Genomic DNA, 25842 nt, shown 5'->3' with positions numbered 1-25842 from the left:
ACTCCTGACAGATGGAGCCACCCAGGCACCCCAGTGAGAAGGATCTTAAAAACTGGATTTGCATCTGGCTTCTGGCTGCCCGGGAGGAACTGTTCCCCCAGCGCCCAGGAAACTCTGGTAGTGACTCTGTGCCCCACACACCAGCCCATCCACGCCACCAGAAAATGCTGGTGACCTGCCAGGTGTGTGCCCTCCAAGATGCCGGCTCTCTCTGATTCCCATCTTTCCACTCTCTCTCTCTTGGCCTTTTTTCAAATAGAAGAAGGAGGCAGGGAGGCACCGTGGTGAGACTCTGCGGCCAGGGTCAGACAGGAACAGAATCCTGGCTTGGCTGCTGGGGGCTCGATTACCTCCGGCAGTTACTTAATGCTCTGAGAGTCTTGGCTTCCTCATCTGTAAAACGGGTTCCTAGGAGCTTTTCTGCTTCCGAGGTTACTTCAAGGCTTTCGTGAGAAAATGGGAAGAGCTTAGCACAGGGCTTTGCAGGAGGTCTGTGCTCAACTGAAGCCAGCCCTGATTAGCCCATGGGTCATGGGGCTAAGGGAAAGCAAGGTCACAAGAGTCAGGAAGGTTTTGCTCGCTTTGAAAGCGGCAATATCACAGATATATGAAGACAAGGGAAAATCCATGTCAGTCCTGACAGGGGACCAACCTGGCCTGCTCCCTTCCCCTGGTGGGACCAGCTGTCTCTCTGTCACTAGACCGGAGTTGGTTATAGTAACAACATGTAGTCACCAGTAGTACTGAGCTCCCCCAAGTTCTGACAATCAAAATGGTCTCCAGACAGTGTCTCCTGGGAGGCAAAATCGCCCCTGGCTGAGAACCCTTGCGCTGGAGCAGGCAGCGGGCGATGGGCAAAAAGAGCATTGAACTCGGAGTCAGGAGACCTGAATTCTAGGCTTGGCGGCACCAACCAGCCCATCACCATGGAAACAGCCCTTCGCCTCCCCAGGCTTCAGGTTCTTAATGTGTAACGTGAACGGGATGAAGGGGATGGTCCCAAAGGTCCCTTCTAAAAGTTCATGATTCCACACTATGATTCTCCTTCCCTCGCCCAGGCCCTTCAATTAAAACTCTCAGGTTATTGGAAAATAACTTTCCAGAGATCTGCAGAGGCAAACCAGCGGAGAAGCTTGGAATCTGCAGAGAACTGTTTCACCCCCTTGGAGCTACAGATTTGCTCCTCATTAAAAGAAAGAAAGAAAGAACAAAAACCTGAACATCGATACTGAGATTTCATCCAAGCAGCAGGTCCCAACCAAGTACAAGTACAAAAATCACAGAGACAATCACTGAACCCCCATTTCCCTGTGTTAGGAGATAAAGGGAGCTATTGGTTGGGGAAGTCTCCCCGGCTCTGTTCAATTATGAATCTCGGTAGGAAGCCTGGAAAATCCCGGCCCACCCAGGAGCGAAGGGTTGGAGGAGGCGTGAGGCTGGTGCTGTGAGTTCTTGAAGAACTCACCGAGGGACGTGAGGGATTTGGGATGGCGCGTGAGGCCAGGCTCCCATCTCCTGCCCAAGGGCCAGGGCGCATGGGCAAGAGCAGGGCCGTGAGGATGGGGCCTCAGGGGGCCAAGAGCCATCTCTGAGGTCCTCACAGCAGGCTTATGTCCAGAGACCTGGCTTATTGACCGCCAGCAAGTAGGAAGGCCTTTTTTATTGGGATGGAGGAGAAACCACCATTTATGGGGAAACTTCTCCATGCTGGCCTCACGGGGTCTCATTACGTTATTCCTCATGGAATAAGGAGGTGCACAGGTATCCCCACTTTATAGATGAGGAAGCAGAGACGTATATAATTGTATAATTATAATGGTGTATAATGAATGGACTGGCCTGATGAGGGTTTTCCTAGGGGACTGAGACCTCGAGAGGTGAAGTTCACAGGACACTCGGCTTCCACCTGGCAGCATAGGGACTGGCATGCAGCATTCCTGTCTGCAGACACAATATCCCTCTGTGCCCTGGGATCTCTGGTCTCCCAGGAGCCTACGCTCATCTTTGTATCTTGTAAAAGCTTTGCACACGTGTCCTGAGGAACGATGTATGAGCCGGGCTTTGGAGCCCACCAAACCTGGGTGGGAATCTCTTTCCCCAATGAAGGTGCACTTGGTTGGGTGTCGGGCTTCTCCTGGTTGCAGGCACAGAAACCAACTTCTTCTGGCTAGATCCCAAAAGAGGACTTTATTGGATGTGGAGGGTCCAAGGGATTGAGGAAGTTTAACAGCGGACCACTGAGAACACCCCATTCGTGAACTCCCCAATGTCCCTTGGCCCCTAGGTCCCCTCTGCTTCTGATCCAAAATCTGAACTCCCAAGAGAGCTTCTGGCTGGTCCAGCTCTTGGGCCACCTGTGTGTCCAGGATTCCTGGCTGGGGCAGAGCCATCCAAAGTGGCCACCGGGGAGAACTCTGTGTGAGGAACCCATTCCCAGAGAAAGGGGCTCCCCACGGGTACACCCCAGAGGTACCTCAGAACCTCGGATGGGCTTAGTGCCAGGCACCTGGCCCACCCTTTCTTTCTCTCCCCGTCTTCCGCCCCTCTGGGCAAGCACAAAAGCTTTAGAATCCAGGTCCTGGAGAGCTGTCTCAGTTTACAGAGTAACTTTGCTCTCCAGGTTGTGGCTTTATAGTGACAGAGTTTGAGGGCAGAAATAGAGTTCGCTCTGGGAATCCCACTACCTGGGGAAAGGAGCTTGAACCAGAACCTAGCAGACACTGAGCCAGACTCCAGCCCCCTTTGAAAAAGGTGTCGTCTTCCTTCTGTTGCTGATGGCAAGAGTGACCTCTCACAAATGCTCCACTAGGACTCTCCTAGTCAAGAGTTACACCCTTTTGGACCTAGTAGCTCACCTAGACTGCTCGAGGGAGTAGGCGTCTTGGAGGTAGAGCCCCATGCCACCATCTGGTTATGCAGACAAGACCTGAGGGAGGAGGCCTGGTGTCCGAGGCGCTGTGGAATCCATTCTGGGTGGTGGTTGGCACCCATCACTCCTCCACATGGCTCCCTCCTTGTGCTTGACAGTGGGTGGGGGCGAGGCAGGCTGAGCCCTGGGTCCCCCGCGGGCCTCCCCGCCCATGCTCCAGGGACTGGGGCTCCCTGCATTAGTCATGAAGAGACCATTCCAGCTGCAGGAACACTCACAATAGCACCTCCCAGAGCCCACGGCATTCAGTCCAGTCCCCTTACAGGGTGAGGCAGGCACCCCCATGACAGCGGCCCCACATGCCTTTCTCAGCCTCCGTTTCTCCTCACCATGCATGCCTTCTTCCAGAAACTCACTCCCTGGAGCTGTCCCAGACACCCCATCCAGCATTTCTCCATGAACCCCCTACTTCCCTCATAGCACATGTCACTGGCTCGCTTGTTTTAAGGTGATGTGGATATATTCACCTCCCCAACTGGGCTGTAAGTTCCTGCCAGCAGGACCAATGTCTTTGGGCTCCCACAGGGCCTGGCATCAATCAGTGAATACTGAAGTAAAAGAAAGGACAGGCATGGGGCGCCTGGGTGGCTCAGTCGGTTAAGCGTCTGACTCTTGGTTTTGGCTCAGGTCATGATCTCAAGGTCATGAGATCGAGCCCCGCATCAGGCTCCACGCTTGGCATGGAATCTGCTTGGGATTCTCTCTCCCTCTCCCTCCCCCCACCTCTCTAAAATAAATAAATAAATCTTGAAAGGAAGGAAGGAAGGGAGGGAGGGAGAGAGGGTAAAGGTCAAATGGATGAATCATGTCTCTATCAAAGGAAAGACCCCAACAGATTCTCTAGGCACAAGGAGGCACCTCAATGACTCTAACCTAGGGCTACCCAGAGAAGGAAAGAGCATATATGAAACATGTCCCAGGCACTGGTGGTGGGTGGTCATGATGCCCTAGGAGGCCTCCCAGGCTGTGAATCCCCGTGGCCATGGAGAGGACATGGAGGGCTCTGGTCTGGTCTGAAGGCATCTCCGAGAAACTCTCTATTCGCCCTCACAACATCCTCAGGATTTATCCTTCTCAAAGTGCTCTGACCAACATGGGGCTCACTGGGCCTCCCTTTGGCTCTGAAAGATCATAAAAATATTTCTCCATTTTCCAGACGAGGAGAAGCTTTCCTGACTTCCACTCAGCAACCCGGGTCAGGTCCTCCATGAAGTGCTCTCTGAGACTCTGGCCTCCTCCTTCAGACCTCTCCCCTCAGTCATAATTGACTCTGTAACCGGAAAGCTCCGGGATGGCAGAGGCCATGTCCGCCTGGTTCTCTTCTTGTATCATTCTTGCTGGAACAGACACGTGCTAAAACACGTAGTGTCTTAAACTTCCTAGAGGTGGATTTATTGCTCATGGAACAGTTCAAAGTGGATAGCTCTCTTAGTGGGCAGCTTTCCTCCATGGTCGGATCCAGGGACTCAGGCCCTTTCTGTCGCGTGGCCCCGCCATTCCCTGCGGCGTGGAGAGGGAGGGGCGCCCCCTCTTCTCCAGAGCTTTGTCCGGGAAGGGCGCACACCGCCTCCACTCACACTCCACTCACCGCCTCGGTCGCGCTGCCGCAGCTAACTGCAAAGAAAGCTGAGAAGTACAGGGTGACCCTGCACCCAGTAAGGAAAGGGCTCGAGTTGTTAGCAAGCGATGTTCTGCTGCATCCGAGGGCCCAGCACGTAGCACACAGCAGATGCTCTATCGACGTAAGCTGAAGGCCATCGTGGCTTAACGGGGTCTCCCGGAGAGTCCCTCACGAGCCAGGGAACGGGGGCACCCCCAGGAAAGTCCAGCCCAGCCCACAGTGCCTCCTCAAGCCTGGAGTGTGTCTACGGGAGCCCAGACAGTGGTTCCCCAACCGCGCTCACTGCCGCTGGAGAGAGGCCAGCTCGCAGGACTCCGGAGCGTGCCAAGTGGGAAATCACAGTTACCAGGACGGTTCTCCGGAGACAGGCATGGAGGTGGAGGAATCATGAGGGGAACTCTGAGGGGGGGTTACGGGAGCAGGAGGTGGGGCAGAGTGAAGGGCTGGAGGGGTGGGAGAAGTGGGGAGCCTTCCAGCCCCAGGCCTGGATGCCTGGCCATGTGCCCCTCACCCTGCATTCTGAGCACCCCCTCAAACTCTTATGTTGAAGTCCTAACCCCAGGACCTCAGAATGTGACCTTATTTGGAGGTAGGGTCTTTACAGAGATAATCAAGTTAAAAGGCGGTCCTTAGGGCGGGCGCTAAACCATAGGACTGCTGTCCTCAAGCTAAGGGGAAGGGTGGAGACGGACACGCACACGGGGAGAACACCTTGTGCGGCTGAAGGTGGAAATGGAGGCCCGGCCTCTAGAGGCCGAGTGAGGCCTTTCTTCTCTCTACACCCTTCACGACCCTCACCCCATGCACCTCCCTTGAGGAGCAGCCGCGGCCCGCCAAGGCCTCCCAACCTCAAGTCACCCCCATGAAGACTGTGCGGTAAAGCCCCATCTCCCTGCTTCCCACATGAGACCCCCACACCCGGCCCAGCCTCTTCCGCCTCTGCATCCCCCGCTGCTGCTCTCACTCATGCCACGCCCTGAGGTTCCAGAACACAAGGCTGGCCTACCTGCCCACCTTCGCCACCCATGCCCTCTGCTTGTGCTGCCCACCATATAGCGCCTCCTGTGTGCGCATCAGCCTCCCTCCAAATTCCCAGCCTTAGCCAAGCACGGCCCTCGAGTTCCCCCGCCCCCTACGGCCACTGTTCCGACTGGCCCTGGATGGCCGAGCCCTCCACCTTCCAGTGAAAGGCTAATCAGCCTCACCCACCAGCCAGTACCCCTTTGCCCAAGAGTCCAGGAAAACACGCTTTCCCGCCTCTAAAGAGTGTCGGGGACCCATACCTCCGCATCATGCTCCAACCAGTCAGAACTCTCTGCAAATGCACTGCATCCTTCTGCCTCCAAAGTGAGGGAGGTAAGGGTGTGGCTGCTGAAGCCGGGTGGCCTGGTTCAAATCCCGGCTAGGACACTTAGTGGCAAATGGTATTAGTCATCCTATGGACCTCATAGGCTTAGTAGGAAGGTGATGTGAGTCAATAAGTGACAGGAGCTTTTACCATAGAGCCTGGCACATAGTAGGTGCTAAGTAAATCCTTGCTGCTCTTCTTGCCATGAGGATAATACTCTTCCCCACCTCCCCCCTCTCCAATCAGCCTGGCCAAAGCCTGGCTGCCCCTCAGTTCTCCACTTCCTCCGCAAGGTCCTGGGTCCTTTCTAGAAGGGCCTGTGTCCTCCTGGGAACGTACAGCACTCCAGTCCTCCAAGCTGTTCCTGCCCCTCCCACAGGCAGTTAGGGTTAGGGTTGGGGGCCAGCTGCCAGATACACAGCTCTGGGAAGACAGCCCCGGTGGGTCATCGGCGCCAGGACTGGGAGGCGTAGGCTCCCTCTGAGCTTCTCCCACGTGCCTCACCTCCACCCCAAGGTAAGGACTTGGTCCACTTGGCCCTTGGACCTGAGCTGGGACCAGCATATGACGGCCCAATTCGCAGGGCACAGTCCAGCGACACCCCCTTAATTTGGACTCATAAGGAGACAGCTATTTCAGATTATTGTGAAGTCAACTGATAACTATGTAGAAAAATAAATGTCGTTCGATTATTTTCCAACACATAAGATGATTTGGATGAATCTGCTGGAATGTGCTGGCCCATGGGTGGGCCTCACCCTCACCTCCCCCGTCAGCAGCTGGGCGTCCTTTGGGCTTTTCCACTCCTCCTATTGATCCAGGAGGGTGGGAGGGCGGGGATGTTCTGCTGTCATGGGTCTGAGCAGTCTCTGCAGGGCTGTCTGTTCCCAGATGTGGGCATCACCCCTGAGCCCCCCGCCCCCGACCTCAGCTTTGAGCTCAGCCAGAACTTCAGGCCAAAAGCCTACAATGTGAAGTGCCTCTGATGCCTTCCCCCGCCTTCCAGCCCCGATCACCCCCCCAAAATGATACTCACAGTGATTTCTCCAGGCTTCTCGTGTTGTCAGTGCCCCCAGCTGAGAGCTCGCTCCGTCAGGGTGAGGACGGAGCCTCACTCAGACCTGAAGCTCTAGCACCTGGACCACGCTTGGCACATGAGAGTGAAAATCCTGGTGGGGGATGACTGATGCAGAGAAGCCCCCGCTCAGCACCTCCTTCCACTTGGCCCTTGCGCTGTATGCTCACACTCATCGTGTCCTCGAGCCAAAGGGGCCTTGTCATGTCAGGCCGCCTTCTCTGCCCCTCCACCTGTCCCCGCTGACCCACAGCTGCCCTTTCCAAGGCCCGGAGATGCCTTTGCCTCCGGCTTCAGTGTCAGGAAACCATTACCTGGAGGCTAACCCGGCGCTCTTGGCGGCTATGTGGTTGCGCGTCCTGACCTGTCCTGGGGAGGAGGACCAGAAGCCCACGCTTCATTAGAAGCCCCCCACCACATTTGCTGAGGGGTCTCGGAAAGGTACCGGGAAGAACACTTGATGAGACGTCAAGAAGATGGATTCCAGGCGCCGTCTCTCTGCCGCGGGCACTCCAGGCATCCCCCGAGCCTCTTCTTTAAAATGGAGCAAAAGACACTTTCCAGCTAAGGGAGAATGCCCAGGCTTTCGGAATTGGACCTCTGCAGCGCAGCCTGGGGAGCAGGCTTTCCAACATTTCTCAGCTCCTTTCTTCCATCTTCAAAGGAGTGTTATTGCAAAGATGAAATGGGCTGATGCATGGAACGTGCTCAGCACGTTACCTTTTTCACCGTAGCCTGAGCCCAGGGCTTGCATGCAGGTGCTGTATCTTGGATGGCAGTCCTAGGGAGCTGGCACAGTGGCGGGGGGCGGGGGTGTTGGGGAGAGTGAAACCCAGATAGAGGGAAAGCCAGTGCCAGGAGCATCCCTGAGTTGACCATCTTTGGGCCCGGTCCTCTTGGAACCCACCCTCAGAAGCAGGCAGCATGGACCCCCAGGAGGGAGGGTGGGCACATTTACCCACCAGCTCCCATCCTCCTGCGCAAAGGTTATGGCGGGGGAGTTAGGGGGGATCTTCATCATCCCTCGATCTTCCGGCTCCATGCGTGGGCGTGCAGTGCGGCTCTCCCCGCCCCCCAACCCGGGGCAACATACCCAGTGCCCTGATGGGTGCCAGAAATGATGGGTGCAGCCGAATCGAGGTATCGGCAGGTGATCCGTTCATAGAGCTGGTGGCTGCATGGACGAAGGGCTGGAGTAAGAAGCCGGCAGAGAAGTATGAAGGTGGGGGGCAAAGCGTGTCTGTACTCTCAGTGGGTGTCGGTGACTGCAGTTAGTGTTTGTGAGGATCGAATAAAGTCACACTGATGGAAATGCTTTGCACGCGGTAGAGGAGTACGCGAATGATCACCTTCAGTGATCCGTCTTTTCTCCAGGATTCACGACAACAGACCTACGAAGTGGTCCATATGGAGCTTGTGTCAGATGCTGGTCTTCCTGAAATGACTTGTACAGTGACCTACTCCTACTGCTTTGCACGGGACGTCCAACATCCCCGTAACCACCCCACCCCCAAGTTGTGGGGGCTGCTCCCCCTGGCTGCATGGGGGGGCATGACCCGGGATGAGCAGCACAGCACAGAGCGGGGCACCAGGGACGCTGCCCCTCAAGAGGCTACAAGGCCGCCCGCAACGGTCCCACCTCCGAGGTCCACACCCCACTCACCAGCTGCGGCATCTGAGTGGAACTGTGGTCCTTCCCGAAGGACGCTCACGTAGTCACTAAGTATCAAAGATTCCCTTTCTTTTCTTTCTTTCAGTAAGCCCTGCCGGTTCATGTTCAGACATTGTAAGAAATTCAGAGAAAAAAAAAGAAGAAAACTTTAATTCGCTCATAACCCTGTCACCCAGAAATGAAACACGGCACATTTTAAGAATATTTCTTTCCAGATGTTTCCTGTGCCTTTAGAAATACCTTTAACAAAAGTGGTCTATGATGTCTATAGACGAATGGCTGTATTAACCTATGCACACACATATCTTTTCTACACAAAACAGTTTTAGAATCTTAGAGCAGGAGAGGCTCCCTCTGGCCCAATTCCTGAGTTTTGCAGACGAAGAAATAACTCGCCTGAGGCCATGTGACAAACAAAGTGGTTTCCTTACCCCCAGGAAGGAGAGGATCACAGACCAGTGACCCCGGGAATGCCTCAGTATTCCTGCAACGTGGCCCAGCCAGGATCTCATCATTAACCGCCCTAAATATCACTTAATAGATAACATGGCAAATGGCCTGTTCACGGAGAGAGAGCACATGTGAAGTGGGTTGGAAATGGCTTTCTCTCTTACCTCTCACATCAGCCATTCATTTTCTCCCTATCGAATGCTTTGGGCCGACACTAACAAAATTCAATTTGACAGGGATAAATGTGAAGTCCCTAGGAATAAACATGCCGTTCAACAAAAACAAGTTGGGGGAGGTGAGCCAGTTCTTGAGAAAAATTCCTGGGAGCCTGAGTCGACACTGGGTCCCATTAACAGAAGCATAGAGTCCAGAGGAGAGGAGGGGACAGCTCCACTGTGCTCTGAAACATTGGGTTTGGTGGTGGGAGCTGAGAGTTGGAAGCTGACCCAAAGAAGGGAGCTAGGCTGGAGAAGTCTCTTGGAACCATCAATAAAGAAATAACTGAAGGAACTGAAGATGTCTGACCTAGAGAAGATTTCATTTAAAGGAAATACCCAAATCCTTGACTCTGGGGGAAGGGAGCAATCTCTTTCACTCCATGTACCAAAGACAAGTGGTGCCTTCTTCTCCACAGCCCCCCTTCTTTAGACTAAGGTTGGGGATAAGGTTGATGGGGATGGGGGTCAGGCTTCCTGCCTGTTAATAAGGTCTGCTAGGGGAGGGTCTGGTCTCAACTGTTGGCAGCTGATAGGCCATCCCTTATCCTCAGCTCTGGGCCTCACCTGCAAATCCTGGGCAGCTGGAAAAGCAGCTTTGGCTTCCATCCTGTCAGACACATTCAGTGATTTGAAGGGTCCACACATGACAGACAGATTCTTTTATTCCTAGGGATTATAAGTAGCACCAGTGGTTGGAGTTTTATGGAGGATCTTTCAGGAACTTCAAAGCTAAAGCTGTTTAAAAATGGAACGTCTTGGGGAGGTATTGAGGTCCCCGTGGCTGGCAGTTACCAAAATGAGAGAGAATCAGGAGAGGATTCGGGGCCCCAGTGGGGACATGAACCAGATGACTGGCCAAGTTGCTTTGAGAGCGTGAATCTGAGAGATGACGTGAGTTTCACTCCAGCACACTTAACAAGGAGATGCCCAGTGAACCTGACTTCTTACCCTTTGCCCACCGGCTCCCACAGCTGGCTGAGGAGCAGGAAGATGGAACACGACCATGAGCAAGGCACCTTCACCTTCCTGTAAGGCTGCGCTCCCCCCGGGAGTGAATGAGGCACGCTGCATTTTCTCCCACACAGCACAACACGTGTATGAGCTTCCAAGGGCCCCCGTAACAAACTGTCACAAACCGGCAGCTGGGAACAACAGAAATGTATTGTCTCACAGTTGTGCAGGCCGGAAGTCCAAAAGCAAGGTGTCAGCAGGGTGGTGGTCCCTCTGAGACCCTAGTAGGATCTTTCCTTGCTTCTCCCTAGCTTTTGGTGGTGGTGGGTAATCCTTGGCATCCCTTGGTGTGTAGACACATCACTCTGGTATCTGCCTCTGTCTTCACATGACCTTCTCCCTTGTGTGTGTCTCTTTCCACATTTCCCTTTATTTTTTTTTTTGTAAGAACACCAGTCCCTGAATTCAGGGTCCACCTGAATTCAGTGTGACCTCATCTTAACTTGCTTAGATCTTTAAGACCCTATTTCTAGGGCACCTGGGTCGCTCAGTTGGTTAAGCAACGGCCTTCAGCTCAGGTCATAATCCTGGAGTCCCAGGATCGAGTCCCGCATTGGGCTCCCTGCTCAGCGGGGCTCTGCTTCTCCCTCTGACCCTCCCCACTCTCATGTGCTCTCTCTCTCTTTATTTATAATAAATAAATAAAATCTTAAAAAAAAAAACCCCTATTTCTAAATAAAGTCACATTCATGGGTACCAGGGGTTAGGACTTCAATCCATCTTTCAGGGTGACATAATTCAACCCCCAAACAATGCCCATTTGTTCCGTCTATGCATAAGAGTTCAGTGTGGAAGGCGAGAAGGAGTGAAGAAAGGAAAGGTAAAGGGGTCAATGCACCACTGCGTGTGTGCATTCAATGTATCTCTGAGCATAATTGTACGTGGTGGGATCTACAGTGCGTGCACACAGCCCCAAGAAAGAGATTCTGTGGGCTAGTTGATAAACCATTAACTGTGGATGACTATGCAGCCACTAAAAAGAACGGGTTTTTTTTAAACAGTCAATATGTTGGACAGTGTAAGTTCTACTTACAGTTTCTATCAAATATAAAATACCTCTCCTAAATGTAGAGTTGAGGTGAGCAAAACCTATTGAGGGAACATCTGGAGCAAAGGTATCTGTAGGCAAGCTAACAGTTCAAAACCTGAGTTTTGTTTTCAGATTGAATATATAAATATATTCCTTTCCTCATTTCTGCCAAGGGCATATTTCCCTTTTACATTATCAGTGCCAGAGTAAGCTTTCTTGTCCTAGACTCTAGGCTATTTCTCGCCAGGGTTTCCAGCGACTGTTGGATTAGTATCAACTTATTATTTTTTATTAAAAATAGATAAAAGTTTTTCTAGAAGTTAAATCTATAGGTACTGACCTGGAAGGCATGTGTGTACATATTGTTAAACGAGAAAAGCAGGTTATGGATTGAAGCGTAATGTAGAATTCCATTCAAAAAATAAGCATCCTTGGGCGCCTGGGTGGCTCAGTTGGTTAAGCGACTGCCTTCGGCTCAGGTCATGATCCTGGAGTCCCGGGATCGAGTCCCGCGTCGGGCTCCCTGCTCAGCGGGGAGTCTGCTTCTCCCTCTGACCCTCCCCCCTCTCATGTGCGCTCTCTCTCTATCTCATTCTCTCTCTCAAATAAATAAATAAAATCTTTAAAAAAAAAAAAAAGCATCCTTGAAACCACTTTTATCAGTCCCTTATAAAACTAACCTATCATATGACTCAGCAGTTGTACTCCTGGGCATTTATCCCAGAGAATGAAAACTTAGGTTCACCCAAAAACTTGTACGTGAACGTTCATAGCAACGTTATTAGAAATAGCTGGACACCACAGGCGTAACCGCTTTGAACAGTCAGATGTCGCAAACCACGGTACATCCTGGTTGTGATACTATAATTTTGCAGGATGTTACCATTGAGGGACAGTGGGAAGAGGGTACGTGTATTATGTCTTACAACTGCCCGCACATCTACCATTATCTCCAAGCAAAAAGTTCCATTTTAAAAAATGGGGGGAACCTCACCTAGATGTACGCGCGCAGGTGTGCGCACAGCGGAACATATGGGAAGATACACATGGCTGGCCTCTGGAAAGCCAGTCTGAAGAGACGTTATTTACTTTTTCGTTGTCAACCTCTTACTATTTGACTTGCCGACAAGCACGCATGACTTGGTGATTTTGTTTAGGCTCCTAAAGTGGCCCGAAAAAGGTGTGTGGGGAGAGAGAGGACCGGTAGAGGGCTCGGCCCGCCTAGGCCACTCCTGCCTGGGAAACCCTCGCTCTGGGTTTCCACGAACACCCCGGATATGGGGTGTGGGAGGCCGGCGTGAGGGGAGGGCCTGGCTGGCCCACTCTGGCCTCCGTGGCGCCCACTTCCCGGCCAGCCTGACACTGGCCCACCCTCGTGCTCTGTCCTCCCACTCACAACCCCTCGTGCTTCTCCACCAACCCAGGCGCTCGTGGAAGAGTAAGGACCTGCAGAGGGTTCTCCCACCACCCCCTGACCAAACCCGGCCCACCCCCCAATGGGTCCTCGAGGCCCCAGGGCCTTCAGGAAGCGGGGGTCTTCACCCAGCACCCCGGCAGAGGGGAAAGCTTGGGGAGGCTAATCGGTAAACGGGTGGAAGGGCAGCGTGCCCCGCGCTCGTCAGGGGCCTCTCTCAATTGGAAGCACCGAGAGATGGATGCCGGTCTGGCACAGACCCTGCTTCTGACACTGCGCCTCCAACCGAGAGGTCAGGCCCGGCTGTGGGAGGCCAGAGGGACGCTTGGCAGCAGCTGCACAAGAACTGGCCCCAGTGTTGGAAGCAGCCCCAGCCCCAGCCGTGCAGTGTTGTCAAGAGGGGCTCCTTGCAGAAGCAGGGAGGCCGAGCCGGGCATGAGGGGGTGGCTGGCAGGGCAGGGCCTGACGCCCTGGGGGCCCCGCTCTCCACCTGTGTCCCCTTCTGTGCTGGCCACTCCCAGACTGCAGGGGAGCAGGGGCTGAGAGAGCGGGACAGAAGCTTCTGGAAGGGAGGCCTGGCCTCTCCTCCAGGGTGTCCTGCCTCCCCCTCTGTGGAGGCTACTTCTCAGAGCGGGGAAGGGAAAGCAGGCAGGAGAGATGGTCTCGGCCTTTCTGGAATGTTCTCTGGCTCCATGTTATCGTCCCTCCATCACACTGATTCAGAGTGTGTGTTAGGAGGGATTTACAAGTGTTTACAAGAGAGGAAAGGCAGACAGACATCCCAGGGGCAGATTTCATCCCGACTCACCGGACCCAGACCCAGACCTTCCCCCCAAGACGGCCCCCAGCCCCTCCCCCTCCTGAGTCCAGCCACAGAACCTCTGACCACTCCCCAGGCTCTGACCCCAGCCCTCCCTTTTCTCAGCTTCCTCCTCCACCCAGAAGGCCCCCCTTCCCCTATTCCCAGGGGCAAATTCTTCATCATTTTTCTAGATGGCTCTGCAGTCCCCTTGGAAGGGGGATCGAAGGTCAGGCTTGCCCCGAGCAGTTCAGCTCGATGCCCCTTGTCCCTGCATAGTTACTGATGGTGGGCCTTTCACTCTTTCGGGCACCCAGATGTGGATCAAGAGTGAGATGGTCACCTCCAGGGCACCGCCCCCACCCCCGTGCGGTCCTTCTCTGTGTGTATGCCCATCCCCGCACAGACGGGGGATGCCAGAGCGGGCCTTCCTCCTCTCAACGTGCCCCGGGCCTGCCCAGAGCCTGGCGCACACGCTGTACACGAGGCTGGAGCGAGTGGGCGCATGAACCCTGCAACATTTACAATGTTCTTTCCCTCTTGCTCTCCCCAGGGATCTATAAAGGCCACTGCTTCCGGATCAATCACTTCCCAGAGGACAATGACTATGACCACGACAGCTCGGAGTATCTCCTTCGTAAGTGTCAAGAATCTTTGGCTTCCTTGGTGTGCGTGGAGCAGGGAGGGGTGTGGCTGGACGAAAGACGGGCCCCGTGCGGGTAAAGGGGGTGCTGTTCTTGGGATGCTCTTTCCCTCCCTTTCTGATTCAGAATTGTTCGTCCAGAGGGTAGACTTTTGTCCAACGCTGCTGTGATGTGCTGGGTATCCCAGTGGACTTCCTTGGTGGGTGGGCCCATGTCTGGGGAGACTGAGGCAGAGCCGGAGCAGATGAGGGTGTGGGCGTCCCGCTCCCCAGGGCTGCTGGTCACGGCTAGTTTCAGAGTCACTGATTGTTGCTGCTGTGCCTGGAACAAGGAGGTTAAGGACATGGGCTCCTCCAGGCCAAGCATCCCGGGGCAGGGGGGGTGGGGCGCACCGTGACACCCCAAGTACTTTGCCCTGCCAGCACTGCACCTGCGCATCCCACCCCACACACCCAGCATTCCATTCTGGAAAAAATCAGAGGAGGCCGCACCCTCAGGCTGCCTGGGGGAGAAGGCAAGGGGGTGGCTCTCGGCACCAGCTGGGGGAGCCACGGCCTGTGCCCGGGCCCCTGGGGCTGGTTCGGCCCCAGAGTGGAACTCGCAGCATATCCTGGACAAGGACAAACCCCGTCCCACACCCCAAAGCCAGATCTCACCCCTGGGCCTGTGAATACCTCCCTGGGAAGAAGGGTGGAGCCACAGCCAGGGAAGGGGCCTGGAAATGGAAGAACAGCACCATTTTGAGGCCACTTTCCCTTTCCCATTAGCTAAGACACACACAGAGCTGCTCACAGCATCCCCCTCGGGGGCCGGGGCCTGGCTTCATTTATGGAGAATCGATATCAGCGTCCTCACAGGGAGCAAAATTCACTCTGCACCTGCTTATGGATCGTTTGGGTTTTGTTTTTTTTCCTAAGAGAAAGGATTTGGGTTCTGAGTCATCTGGTGAAAAAGTACAGGTTCCCATGGAGCCTGGGGAAGTGTTGGGCAGCTCTGGCCGAGCCCAGGACCTGAAAAATTTTGGCTAGATCTGCCTCCCAACCCTCCTCCCTCACCTTCTCTTCTTCTTCTTGCCTGTCCTTTCTTTCAGCTTTCTGTGGGGCCAACACTGAAGCAAGCAAATGATATTCCATAGGGCCACCGCAAATGGCCATGCATCTCACACACTGCTCAAGGAATGCCACGTACATAGACTATGGTATAAATGACACCCTTGAGTTGTACAGTGCGTGGCCTGCACAGCCATCCGGGGCGACCCCTGGTGCTCAGCCTGGTGGGGATGGCTCAACTAGACTGATTCAGAACCTGCCATTCTCTGCCCTACCCTGGGCAATCAGGTGGTTCTTAAGGCTCTGAGAGCAGATTTGCCCCACTGCCCAGCCCCGGGGCTGTGAGGAGTGAGGCATGGAGAAACAAACCATCCCCTCCCCATTTCCCGCTTGAACTTACTTGAGGTTGTGGACATTGGTGCTGGCTCTTCCTCTTTACTTCCCTGCCCCTGTCCCCTCTTTGTCCCCAGAGCCCTGCAATCTCTTTCTGGATTGTTCTCATGACTAGCGACCCAGAGGTCAGATGATGTAGCTTTTTGAGGTCCCAGCAGGAAGCAGATGGTTTGCTCAGAGCGGGTGAATGAAGGGTAGCTAGTGAAGGACTATTTACAAAGGTGTGGGCAGGGTTAAAGAAAACTCACGGGGGACGGTGAAAACACCAGGGCTAACAGCCAAGGGAGCCCTTCCACTCCCGGGCCTGAGCAGGTGAGGAAAGCAGGTATGGGAGCTGGGAAGAGGGAAGCCGCGAGGATGGGGCTGCCCAGCAGGAGCTACGGCTTTTAGGAAGGAAGGCAGCCACCTCACTGCAGCCCCCAGGAAGGAAGCTAAGGGGATAACACTCCCCCCCCCCCCACGCGCTCCTCCCACAGCCAGAGGCAAGGGAGCCCAAGGATTCCGTGCATGGCTTGTGCCTCCCGGGGCCCAGGGCAGGGGGCAGAAAGTTGGAACAAGGATGGGGAGGGGCAGATCAGGAATTGGTCCTGAAACGAGGTTCAGAGTGCAGGTAGCTGAGAGCTTCAGCCAGAAAAAGCAAGCAACATCCCGGGACAGGCCAAGGTCACGGTCACCGTGCCTATCGCCCCTGATTCCCAATATGCAGTCCTCTGGTCCCCAGACTACTGTGATCCCAAAAATGTGTAGATGCACAGGAGAGAGAGACAAGGGTCCTGAGAGTTCATCTAATCACCCATTGAACAAAAAGTGATTATGGACCTACGTGCCAGGCACTGTATTAAGCATGTGGGGGTACTGCACTGAACAAAACAGGGCTCTGCCATCCTGGTGTTGACATTCCAGTGGAGAACAGGTGGGTCAGAGAAGGTCACAGAAGGTTCCATGGTGTCTGCCTGTGGGAGAGCCTGCTGGGGTGCAGCTTAGCTGTCTGGGCACAGGGGATCAGCCCCGACAGGTCTGAGGCTGTGCTCCTCACACCCTGTCTTCGACAATTCAAGAACAAGGTCAGCCTTCGGGCTGTGTGTTCTGAAGTCTTCCAGAGAAACCAGGCTTGTGCATTGAGTTCCATAACCGTCAGAGGGCTTCCTCCTGGCCTTGGGGCTCTGGCAGTGCCCCCCCGGTTGGTAGACCACCCCACACCCTGCTTGCCATGTCTTTTCCACTGGCCCTGCTGGCCCCAGGGACGCCCGTCCGCCCTGCCCTGCACCTGGTGCCCCTTTTCCAGGCTCCGCACTTTCCCATCAGGTGGCTGGTTTCTGTGCTAAGCCCGGCAGAGCGGTGTGAGGCCTGTCCAGAGGCCATGGTGTACCTGTGAGTGAGTTAGAAGGAGCTGCCCGTCCTCTAGACAGACACAGGTTCTCGCCAGGGCTTGATGTGGCCACGACACATGGGCTGGACCTCAGCCCCGCTCGTCCTTCAGCTCTGTGCAAGACCCAACCCGCACCACTGTCCACAGCGACCCCAGCTGGTGTCTGCACATCCGGAGCTTGGGGATGAGCCCGTGTGGCAAAGGACAGGTACACACATGACTTACGTCGGCAGGATGGATGGCTCTGAGCCAAGTCTGACCTCAGGGACCTCAGAGGCCCTGGGCTTCCTCCTCCCCAGCCCTTCCAACCTGCCTGCAGAACGAGAACATCTAGGGGGAGCTGATCCCAGATTTTTCTGGCCAGCATGGCTCAGAGGCATGTTTCCAAAGCCCACGGGAAGCCTCCTCCCAGAGCCTGTGGCTGTGAGAAGGCAGAGGAAGGAGGAGGAGGTGCTAGAGAGAAGAGCTTTATTTAATGCCCCCAACAAAGCCCCCTCTGTGAAGCAGGGCACACACTGGTGGGCTTACAAGAAAGGAGACAAATGCTGCCTTCAGAGGCTGAGAGGCCACAAACTGGCTCAGCTGGCTCAGGAATTGGCGCCTGCCAGGGCTCCCAGGCTCACTGTCCCCTCTGGGGCCACCATGGGTCTGTGTAGCCAGGATTTCTACTAGGCTGGGAGACCTGCAGGCGCCTCAGGCAGGCTGAGCTCAGGGCTCGTCCCGGTGCCCCCCAGCCAGACGCTAAGGAAGAGGGACCCAGGTCCCCGGACCCCTCAGAAGCACAGGGAGTGTACTCTTTTCCTAGGGCCACCAGGATCAAGTACCAAAGCTAGGTGGCTTCAAACAACAGGAATTAACTCTCTCACAGTGTGGAGGCTGAAGACTTCAAGGGGTGGTGGCCGGGCTGCGCTCCATCCACGGGGCCCCAAGGAGAAGCTGTCCTTGCCTCTCCCAGCGTCTGCGGCTCCCAGCTCTCCTCGACTTGGGGCCACTTCACCCCTTTCTCTGCCTCTGTCTTCACACTGCTGCTCCCGCATGTGCCTCGTCTTCTGCCTGTGTCTCTCCCTCTTCTTACGAGGACACTTGTCCTTGGATTTGGGACCCACCCTAATCTAGGATAGTGTCATCTTGAGATCCTTAATTTAATCACATCTGCAAAGACCTTTTATCCAAATACAAGTCACATTCGTAGGTTCCCATGGTTAGGACTTGGTCATATCTGGGGACGGGAAGAATTCAACCCCCATGGATAGGTATTACTACTCTCCCAGGTTATAAAAGAGGGGACTGACGTCAGAAGTCCGCTGCCCTGGCCATCCCCCTAGTCAGTGGTGGAGCAAATGTGCAGATCTAGCTCTGCTGGGCAGCGAGGTCCACTCATGTCCCACTCTGTTCAGCTACCTCCTCCTCTGTGACCTCGGGAGGTCCCGTGCTTCCGTGTCCCTGTCTGTCATCTGGGTATGATGACAGTGTGAAGACACTAGAGAGAAAAGCTGTCCCTCAGGAAGTGCGTGCTATGGCCAGGCTCTGGGCTAAGTCCCTTATTTGTACAAAACCAAGCATAGGATGTAGGTACTACGGTGAACCGCTTTCTACAAATGGGGGAGCTCAGTTTTAGGGGAAATGATTTGACCAAAGCCCCATAGCCGGCATGTCGCGGAGTAGACCCAGATCCACCTGAAGCCAAAGCCTGTGTTCTCAGCTACCCATCAGAGCTGCCTCTTGTGGACACCACTTTCCAGCCTTCCAGAAGCTTCTTAGAGATAGTGTCCGTGAATGTCTCAGTGGGCTGTGAGGTCTCATCTGAATGGAAGGCAGACCAGCGTTTTCATGGCTGTCATTGTTGATCCTGGATGCCATTGAGGGGCTCTCCTGCCTTCGGGCTGGCAGAAGTGTGACCCACACCCAGGGAGAGCCTAAGTGAGCTACGGGCAGACGCGACCCCAGGCCACCCGACATCCTGCAGGGAGTGACCAGCAGGCCTGGGCCATCACTTGAGTCTGGTCCAGCTGCCCCCACCCGGCCAGCTCCCAACCCACCGTGGTCTCCAGGGCCTGATGGGAACCTTCCAAGTCAGGGGAAGGGCCCTGAGCTTCAGGGCTCCGGGCCAGTGCCCATGGCCATGCCCCGGATGGCAGCCCCTCTCACTGCCCTCTGCTCTGTCTCCTGCCCAACCCAGGCATCGTGCGCGCCTCCAGCGTCTTCCCCATCCTCAGCACCATCCTGCTGCTGCTCGGCGGGCTCTGCATCGGCGCCGGAAGGTTCTACAGCCACAAGAACAACATCGTCCTCAGCGCAGGCATCCTCTTTGTGGCTGCAGGTGGGCTGCCAGCTCTGTGCCCCCTGCACAGTGTGCACGTCCTGGTGCGTGCACGGGGGGCGGGGCGGATATAAAGTCACTTCTCGTAATTGAGTTCAGACATCCAGGTGTGAGGGGGGCCGGAGCGGAGAGTGGGGAGCAACTGCTCAATGGGCATGGGGGTCTCCTCTTGGCATGACGAAAAATGTTCTGGACCTAGACAGTGGTGGTGGGTGCTCAACATTGTAGATGTAGCCAACGCCACTGACTTGTGCACCCATCATCTTGTAACTCCATCTGAAAGACATCAAAAGGAAGGCCAAGTGTGCCAAGGGCCCCAAGGGGACAGTGCTGGTGCCTCACAAGCCTGTGATGGGGAAGCCTGGCTGAGTCGGGGGGGGGAGGTGGGCAGGGAGGTACCCAGAGGGAGTCAACGAAGCCAGGACCTGCAGGAGCTGACCAGGTAAGGACAGGGTGAAGGGGGTACGGAACTGGCACAGCGACCCAGTGAAAACCCACAGAGCTGTGGGCGACAGTAACACACCCCTTGCCTACCTGGCCCCAAATGGCTTCACCCTGTCACCCCTCTGAGTCTCGGTGGAGACACTTCAGAGCATGTCTTGCCACTGCAGACATGGGAGAAATCCAGGCCAGAAGTGGGTCTCAGAGCTGGTCCCTGGCCAGCAGGTGCATATACACAGTCCAGGACAAAATCCCGGGTTTTCTGGCCTGAGTCTCTGGGGGAGCCTTGAGGGGGCACCTGCCGGGGCAGAATTTGGCCGGTGGCATCCTGGAAGCTCCAGGCAGCACCGGTGGAGTTCAGATAAACTCGCAACAAGGGTCCCTGTCAGGAGAAACAGGACCTGCCTGCTGTCTTAGGCCTTCTAGTACATAAGTTTGAGATATGTTACAAAGTTCAAGGATTCTTTTTTTTTAAAGATTTTATTTATTTATTTGAGAGAGAGAGAGAGAGAGCATGAGGGGTGGGGGGCAGAGGGAGAGGGAGAAGACTCCCCGCTGAGCAGGGAGCACGACATGGGGTTCGATCCCAGGACCCTGGGATCGTGACCTGAGCCGAAGGCAGATGCTTAACTGAGCCACCCAGGCGCCCTGAGTTCAGTGATTCTTTCCTAAATTGTTATCATAGCTCCTTGCAAGGCCTTAACAGTGTTCTTGCTTTCAAAGCATCTTTTTTCTGACCCCGGTCTGGGGAGGCAGCCCTAGCTTGGCCTGAGCTCTGCGTCCTACAGCAGCCCAGGAGTCCCGTGATGGTGACAATGAGAATCCAAGTAACGGCGGTGGTCGCTGGTGGTCCTTGGTGGTCAAGCTTCCTTCGCTGAGGACAGCGGCGGGGGGGCTGGAGGGGGGTTGGAAGGGCCTCACGGTGCCCGAGCCCATCTTGTCCTCTCTGCATGGTGTCTGTGAGAGAGGGAAGGTGACTTCGGGGTCAAAGCAGTTAAGGGACTGGCTCAAAATCTTTCAGTCAGCTTCTTATGCTCCTTCCTCGACATCACTTCTGCTTCTGTGTCCTTCCAAGGCAATGAATAATGTGTGTGTGTCTGTCTATCTGAGGGGGTTGTACATGTGTCAGGGGTGCAGGGTGTGCGTGTGTGTGTTGGCAAGGAGAGCCTGAGTGTAGAGTCTCCTTCTTGGCCAGGTCCCCATCCCTTTCCTTCTTGTCCCCTCCAGGGGCAGAGGTGGGGGGGAAAGGGGTATACCCCATTCTCTCTCCTCCTTTGAGCCCCCAGATTTCTGAAGGTGTGAACCGTTAAAGAAGTCCCTGCCATGAGGTTTGAGTCCTGTCCCCTTTCCTTTCCCCACGGAAGGGAAAGAAGACTTGCACCAACACCAGCTACCACATATTAAGGCCATGTGCCAAGTGCTCAGGGAGCACAACCACAGCATCCCAGATTCTGAGGAGGCCGTCAGGTGGCCCAGGTGGCTTCCCTGAGGTCACATGGTTGTAGGGACACAGGCCGTGCCCAGCGCTGTCAGCCTCCACTGTAAGGTGCCCTATGCAGCTGCCCATCTCCCCAGGAGGAACCATACAAAGCCATATCCAGAGGCTCCGCGTCACCAGAGGCGCTGTGGAGTCCCAGGCCCGGGGACACTCAGCTAAAAACATGGGTCAAGAGAGGAGAGGAAGCAGGGACAAGGAGCAATCACGGCAGGCAAGCAAGGCGATGTTCATTTGTTCCTGTTTATTCCCTGGTTTATGGAAGCTTTGATCTTGGGCCAAGGCAGTGGCAGGCCAGGGCTCATGCATAGGGCCTCCAGCTCCAGACCACTCCAGCCCCAGCAGTGAGGTGAGATGGGCCCCTAAAGCATTTGAGGCGGGAAATGGTCAGAGCCTGGGGACAGGTATGGTTCAAAGGCTGGGAGAGCCTGGCGCACACCGTCCACACTGGGATCTCTGCAACAGGCGAATGGACAAAGGATGTGGCAGTTCATAGACCATACAACACATTACTTCACAATGAAACACAACGGTTATGACAGAATGTAAAAGCATGCTCACTGTGTGCCAAGTGCTATTGTAAGTGCTATGTATATATTAGCTCATTTAATCCTCACATCTGCCCTATGAAGCGCATACCACTGGGATTCCCACTTCGCACGTGAGAATTCTGAGACACGGGAAGTTGAGTAATAAATTACAGGCTGTGGAGGCATTTTGTGCGGGGCGGTGACTCTGAATTCAAAACACAACATGGTACCCTGGATGGATCCCGGAACAGAAAAAGAACACCGGTGGAAACCCCAGTGAAATCCAAGTAAAACCTGGAGAGTAGTGAGTAGTAACGTACCAGGGGGGTTTCCTGGTTGTGACAGACGTACACGGTAATGTCGGCTGTTCGCGGGGGAAACCGGGTGAGGAGGTAGAAAGGCGCTCTCCGTACTCTCTTCACAACTTTTCAGTACGTCTGACATCCCCAAAGTTTATTTTTGAGTTTTTAAATGCACCCAATGAAGCAGCAGTTTCACGTCAAGGAATTCTTCCTGCAGTTGTAGTCATGCGTGTGTAGGATGGTGTGGACACAAGGATGTCCGTGACAACTCTGCACAGCGGAGGGCTGGAAGCTCCCTGAATGTCCACAGCAGAGGCCTGGTTACATGTCTGTGCAGTGGCTGCCACATGCACTCAGAAAGACAGACAGCTCTCTGTCCTGACATGGCACCATCTGCCAGGTGGACTGTTCCAGGAAGAGGCAAGGGGACAAAGAGTATTGTGCAAAGAAAAAAATAGATGGGTGTGTGTGTGTGTGTGTGTGTGTGTGAAAGAGAGAGAGAGAGGGAGGGAGGGAGGGAGAGAGACTGGACATAACAATGACATAAGAAAGAAGAACAGGGGCGTCTGGGTGGCTCAGGCAGGTAAGCGTCTGCCTTTGGCTCAGGTCATGATCTCAGGGTCCTGGGATCGAGTCCCGCATCGGGCTCCCTGCTCGGCGGGAAGCCTGCTTCTCCCTCTCCCTCTGATCCTCCTCCCTGCTTGTGCGCTCTCTCTCTCTCTCTCAAATAAATAAGTAAAATCCTAGAAAGAGAGAAAGAAAGAGAGAGAGAGGAAGGGAGGAAGGAAGGGTAGCCACCTTCAGGAGGGGAAGTGGGCAGCCAAGTGCCTGCGCTTTATTGCACACCGCATCTGAACTTTTACTTTACTACCCGTTCAAAACCAATTACTTAAAAGAAAAGTTGGCGACCAGAAGAAAGCAACGCCTGTCCAAGGGAGTGTGGCCACCAGCCCCTCCTCTGTTTGTCCAGCTGCGGGTCTGACCTCTGCCTCACCCCCCCCACCCCTTTCTGCTTCCCTTTCAGGCCTCAGTAACATCATAGGCATCATCGTCTACATTTCCAGCAACGCAGGTGACCCAAGCGACAAGCGTGACGAAGACAAAAAAAACCATTACAACTACGGTTGGTCGTTTTACTTTGGAGCCCTGTCCTTCATTGTGGCCGAGACCGTGGGTGTCCTGGCTGTGAACATTTACATTGAGAAAAATAAAGAGTTGAGATTTAAGACCAAACGGGAGTTCCTCAAGGCTCCCTCCTCGTCCCCCTACGCCAGGATGCCGACCCACAGGTACCGACGGCGGTGTTCGCGGTCCAGCTCCAGGTCCACCGAGGCCTCTCCCTCCAGGGCAGCGTCCCCGGTGGGCCTGAAGATCACCGGGGCCATCCCCATGGGCGAGCTGTCCATGTACACGCTGTCCCGGGAGCCCCTCAAGGTGACCCCCGCCGCCAGCTACAGCCCCGACCAGGAGGCCAGCTTCCTGCAGGTGCACGACTTCTTCCAGCAGGACCTGAAGGAAGGCTTGCACGTCAGCATGCTGAACCGGCGGACGACCCCTGTGTGAGCTGCCCCTTCCTCTCAGCACCGGCCTGTCCCCAGAACAGCTGTGTGGATCCCACACCAGGGCACCTGCCCCTTAAGATGGACCAACAATGGACGGAAGCCAAACCCACCCCTCCCTGGTCTCCAGCAAGTGTCACGGGCTGGCTTGGCGCGAAGCCACCCGGGAGACGGGAAATGGAGGCGGAAGGCTGACTTTGTCCCCAGAGAGGGTGTCTGATGCCCCGGGATTCTGAAATCTCCTGAGGCTGCATGGCCTTGAGCGGCCCCAGGGAAGACAAAATCGAGCCATTATCTCCTCTTGGAAACAAATCTTGCCAGAAGAATGGGCTTTCGGGGTCCTCCCTCCCTGCCTGGGTGCTGGGCCACCGGGAGGGCCTCACCGGGCACACGGGGGCCTTTGGACACTGGTCCACTGCTTTCTGATCTGAGGTTTCCGTGTCCGTGAGCAGGAAACGAGGAAGCCGAAACTTGCCCCCTTCCTGTCTGTCTATTGCGCACTCTCTCTCTCTCTCTCTCTCTCTCTCTGGCAGTGGCCGGTTGTTGAAATAACCGTGATCCTGAGGAGAAAGCCCTGCGGCCAACTGGTGCTTTGGCCTTTGGGCTGTCCTTGGGCCAGCTTCCCTTGACCTGAGGAGACCAAGGCCTCTGGAAGAATCCGCAGAGGGGGAGGCCTTTGCTGGCCGAGGACGGGGTGGTGTGAGATAAAGGCCGGAGTCTGTTGCTGGCATTCCTGTCCGCTTGTAGAAGTTTCTGCCTCACACAGAAAGGGCAGAACACACTGATGGTACTTGAGAGTCTGGAAGATTCCACGGGTCCGAGGAAAGGTGGCCATACGGCCTCTTGCTGGGTTGCTCCCCACTGACCGGAGGAGCCGCTCTGTCCCTCCTCGGGGAGAGGAAGGGGCAGACCCCTGCAGCCCCCCACACACACCCTGGTATTTGGCAACAGGAGCCTGAACTTCTGATCAAGAAAGGGAGACCCGGGTAAACAGCGACCAAAAAATCAGCTGAAACGTCCACTTCCTAAGCGGTCATTAATCCAGATTTATTGCCAGTAGAGGCCAGGAGAGCAAGTGACATTCATTTCTTCATCTTAAAAAGGCAGCAGTCCCTCCCCGACTCCTAGGATTGTGATTCATCCTGCCACCCCCTGAAGGGCTCAGCCGAGAACGTTTGGACGGAAAGGCCCCGCCGTGCTGTCCTTCCTCCTCGGGAGAGGGACATCCCAGCACCGGGGGGCCTGGGAGGCGGCTCCATGTTTGACGTTCTTTCCATCCACAACCGTTCCTCCCTCTCCCGAAGCGAGCAGAGATCGTGGAAGCGGGTGTGGGTTCAGAAGCAAAACTTTCTGGAACAGGGAGCTCACCCTCTTTTATATCAAACACGTGCTTTCTAAAGACAAATCCTTTCTTACTTTTTGAGACTTGGTAATCCGATCTCGAGCGGTCGTCTGTGGTCCCAGTAGCTGTCGTCCTTAGAAGTGACAAGCAAATTCTTACCTCAGCCACCTGCTCAGCGACCCCCCTCCACCCCCTGGGCGGACTCAGCCCCTTAGGAGTTCAGATCTGGGTCATGGTCATCGCCATCCTCCTTCGCCCCCGCCCCCCCCCCGAGAGGAAATCTCCCCGGGGACCCCTCACCTGACCACCCTGGAGTGCGGGCCCGCGGAGGCGCGGTGTGCTGGGGGCCCCTTTGTGCTTGCTCGAAACCCCTTCCTCCCGTTGAGGTTGGCTTTGTGTGGTGGCCTGTCCAAGCATGTGCGGCAGTAAATGCTGGAGTGTCAGGGCTCGTGGCCTCTGCCCTGCTGGGGGTCAACCCCGTCCCCGTCCTGCCCCCGCCCCGACCACCCTCGGCACACCCCTCCCCCCATCCAGGACACCATCGCATCAGGCTCAAAGGAAGGGGGCAAAATCTGGGAAGCTACCTCCCAGCGAGGTCCCCAGGCTCTTCTGTCACTTCCCAAAGCCAGGCAGCCATGCTGTTTCTTCCACCTCCACACTTGCTGCCCTAGAGGTTTCTATCATTCCACGGAGAAAAGCTGTGTTCCGATGAATCCTACCTCTTGCCCAGTCCCAGACAGAGAATGTGGGGCCCACTCTAGGGACCAGGAAAGAGTAGAAAAGCAGCAGCAAAGGAGGACAGAAGAGCAGGGAGACCCCGGGCTCCTGGCC

General features: G+C 55.2%; 1 protein-coding gene across 1 annotated transcript in view; it reads left to right on the top strand.

The window, feature by feature from the left end:
• Nucleotides 1-23987, top strand: part of CACNG4 (calcium voltage-gated channel auxiliary subunit gamma 4) — a 56006-nt gene extending 32019 nt beyond the window's left edge. Inside the window, exons 2-4 of the mRNA XM_021678423.1 lie at nt 14121-14204; nt 19202-19342; nt 23135-23987. Coding sequence (XP_021534098.1) covers nt 14121-14204; nt 19202-19342; nt 23135-23673 — 764 coding nt within the window. The 3' untranslated portion in view covers nt 23674-23987. The remainder of the gene's footprint in view (nt 1-14120; nt 14205-19201; nt 19343-23134) is intronic.
• Nucleotides 23988-25842: the final 1855 nt, after the last annotated feature.

Source organism: Neomonachus schauinslandi, chromosome 15 (genome assembly GCF_002201575.2).
Source record: "Neomonachus schauinslandi chromosome 15, ASM220157v2, whole genome shotgun sequence".
In the NCBI taxonomy this organism is placed as follows: domain Eukaryota; kingdom Metazoa; phylum Chordata; class Mammalia; order Carnivora; family Phocidae; genus Neomonachus; species Neomonachus schauinslandi.
This window is presented reverse-complemented; position numbering and strand designations above follow the sequence as displayed.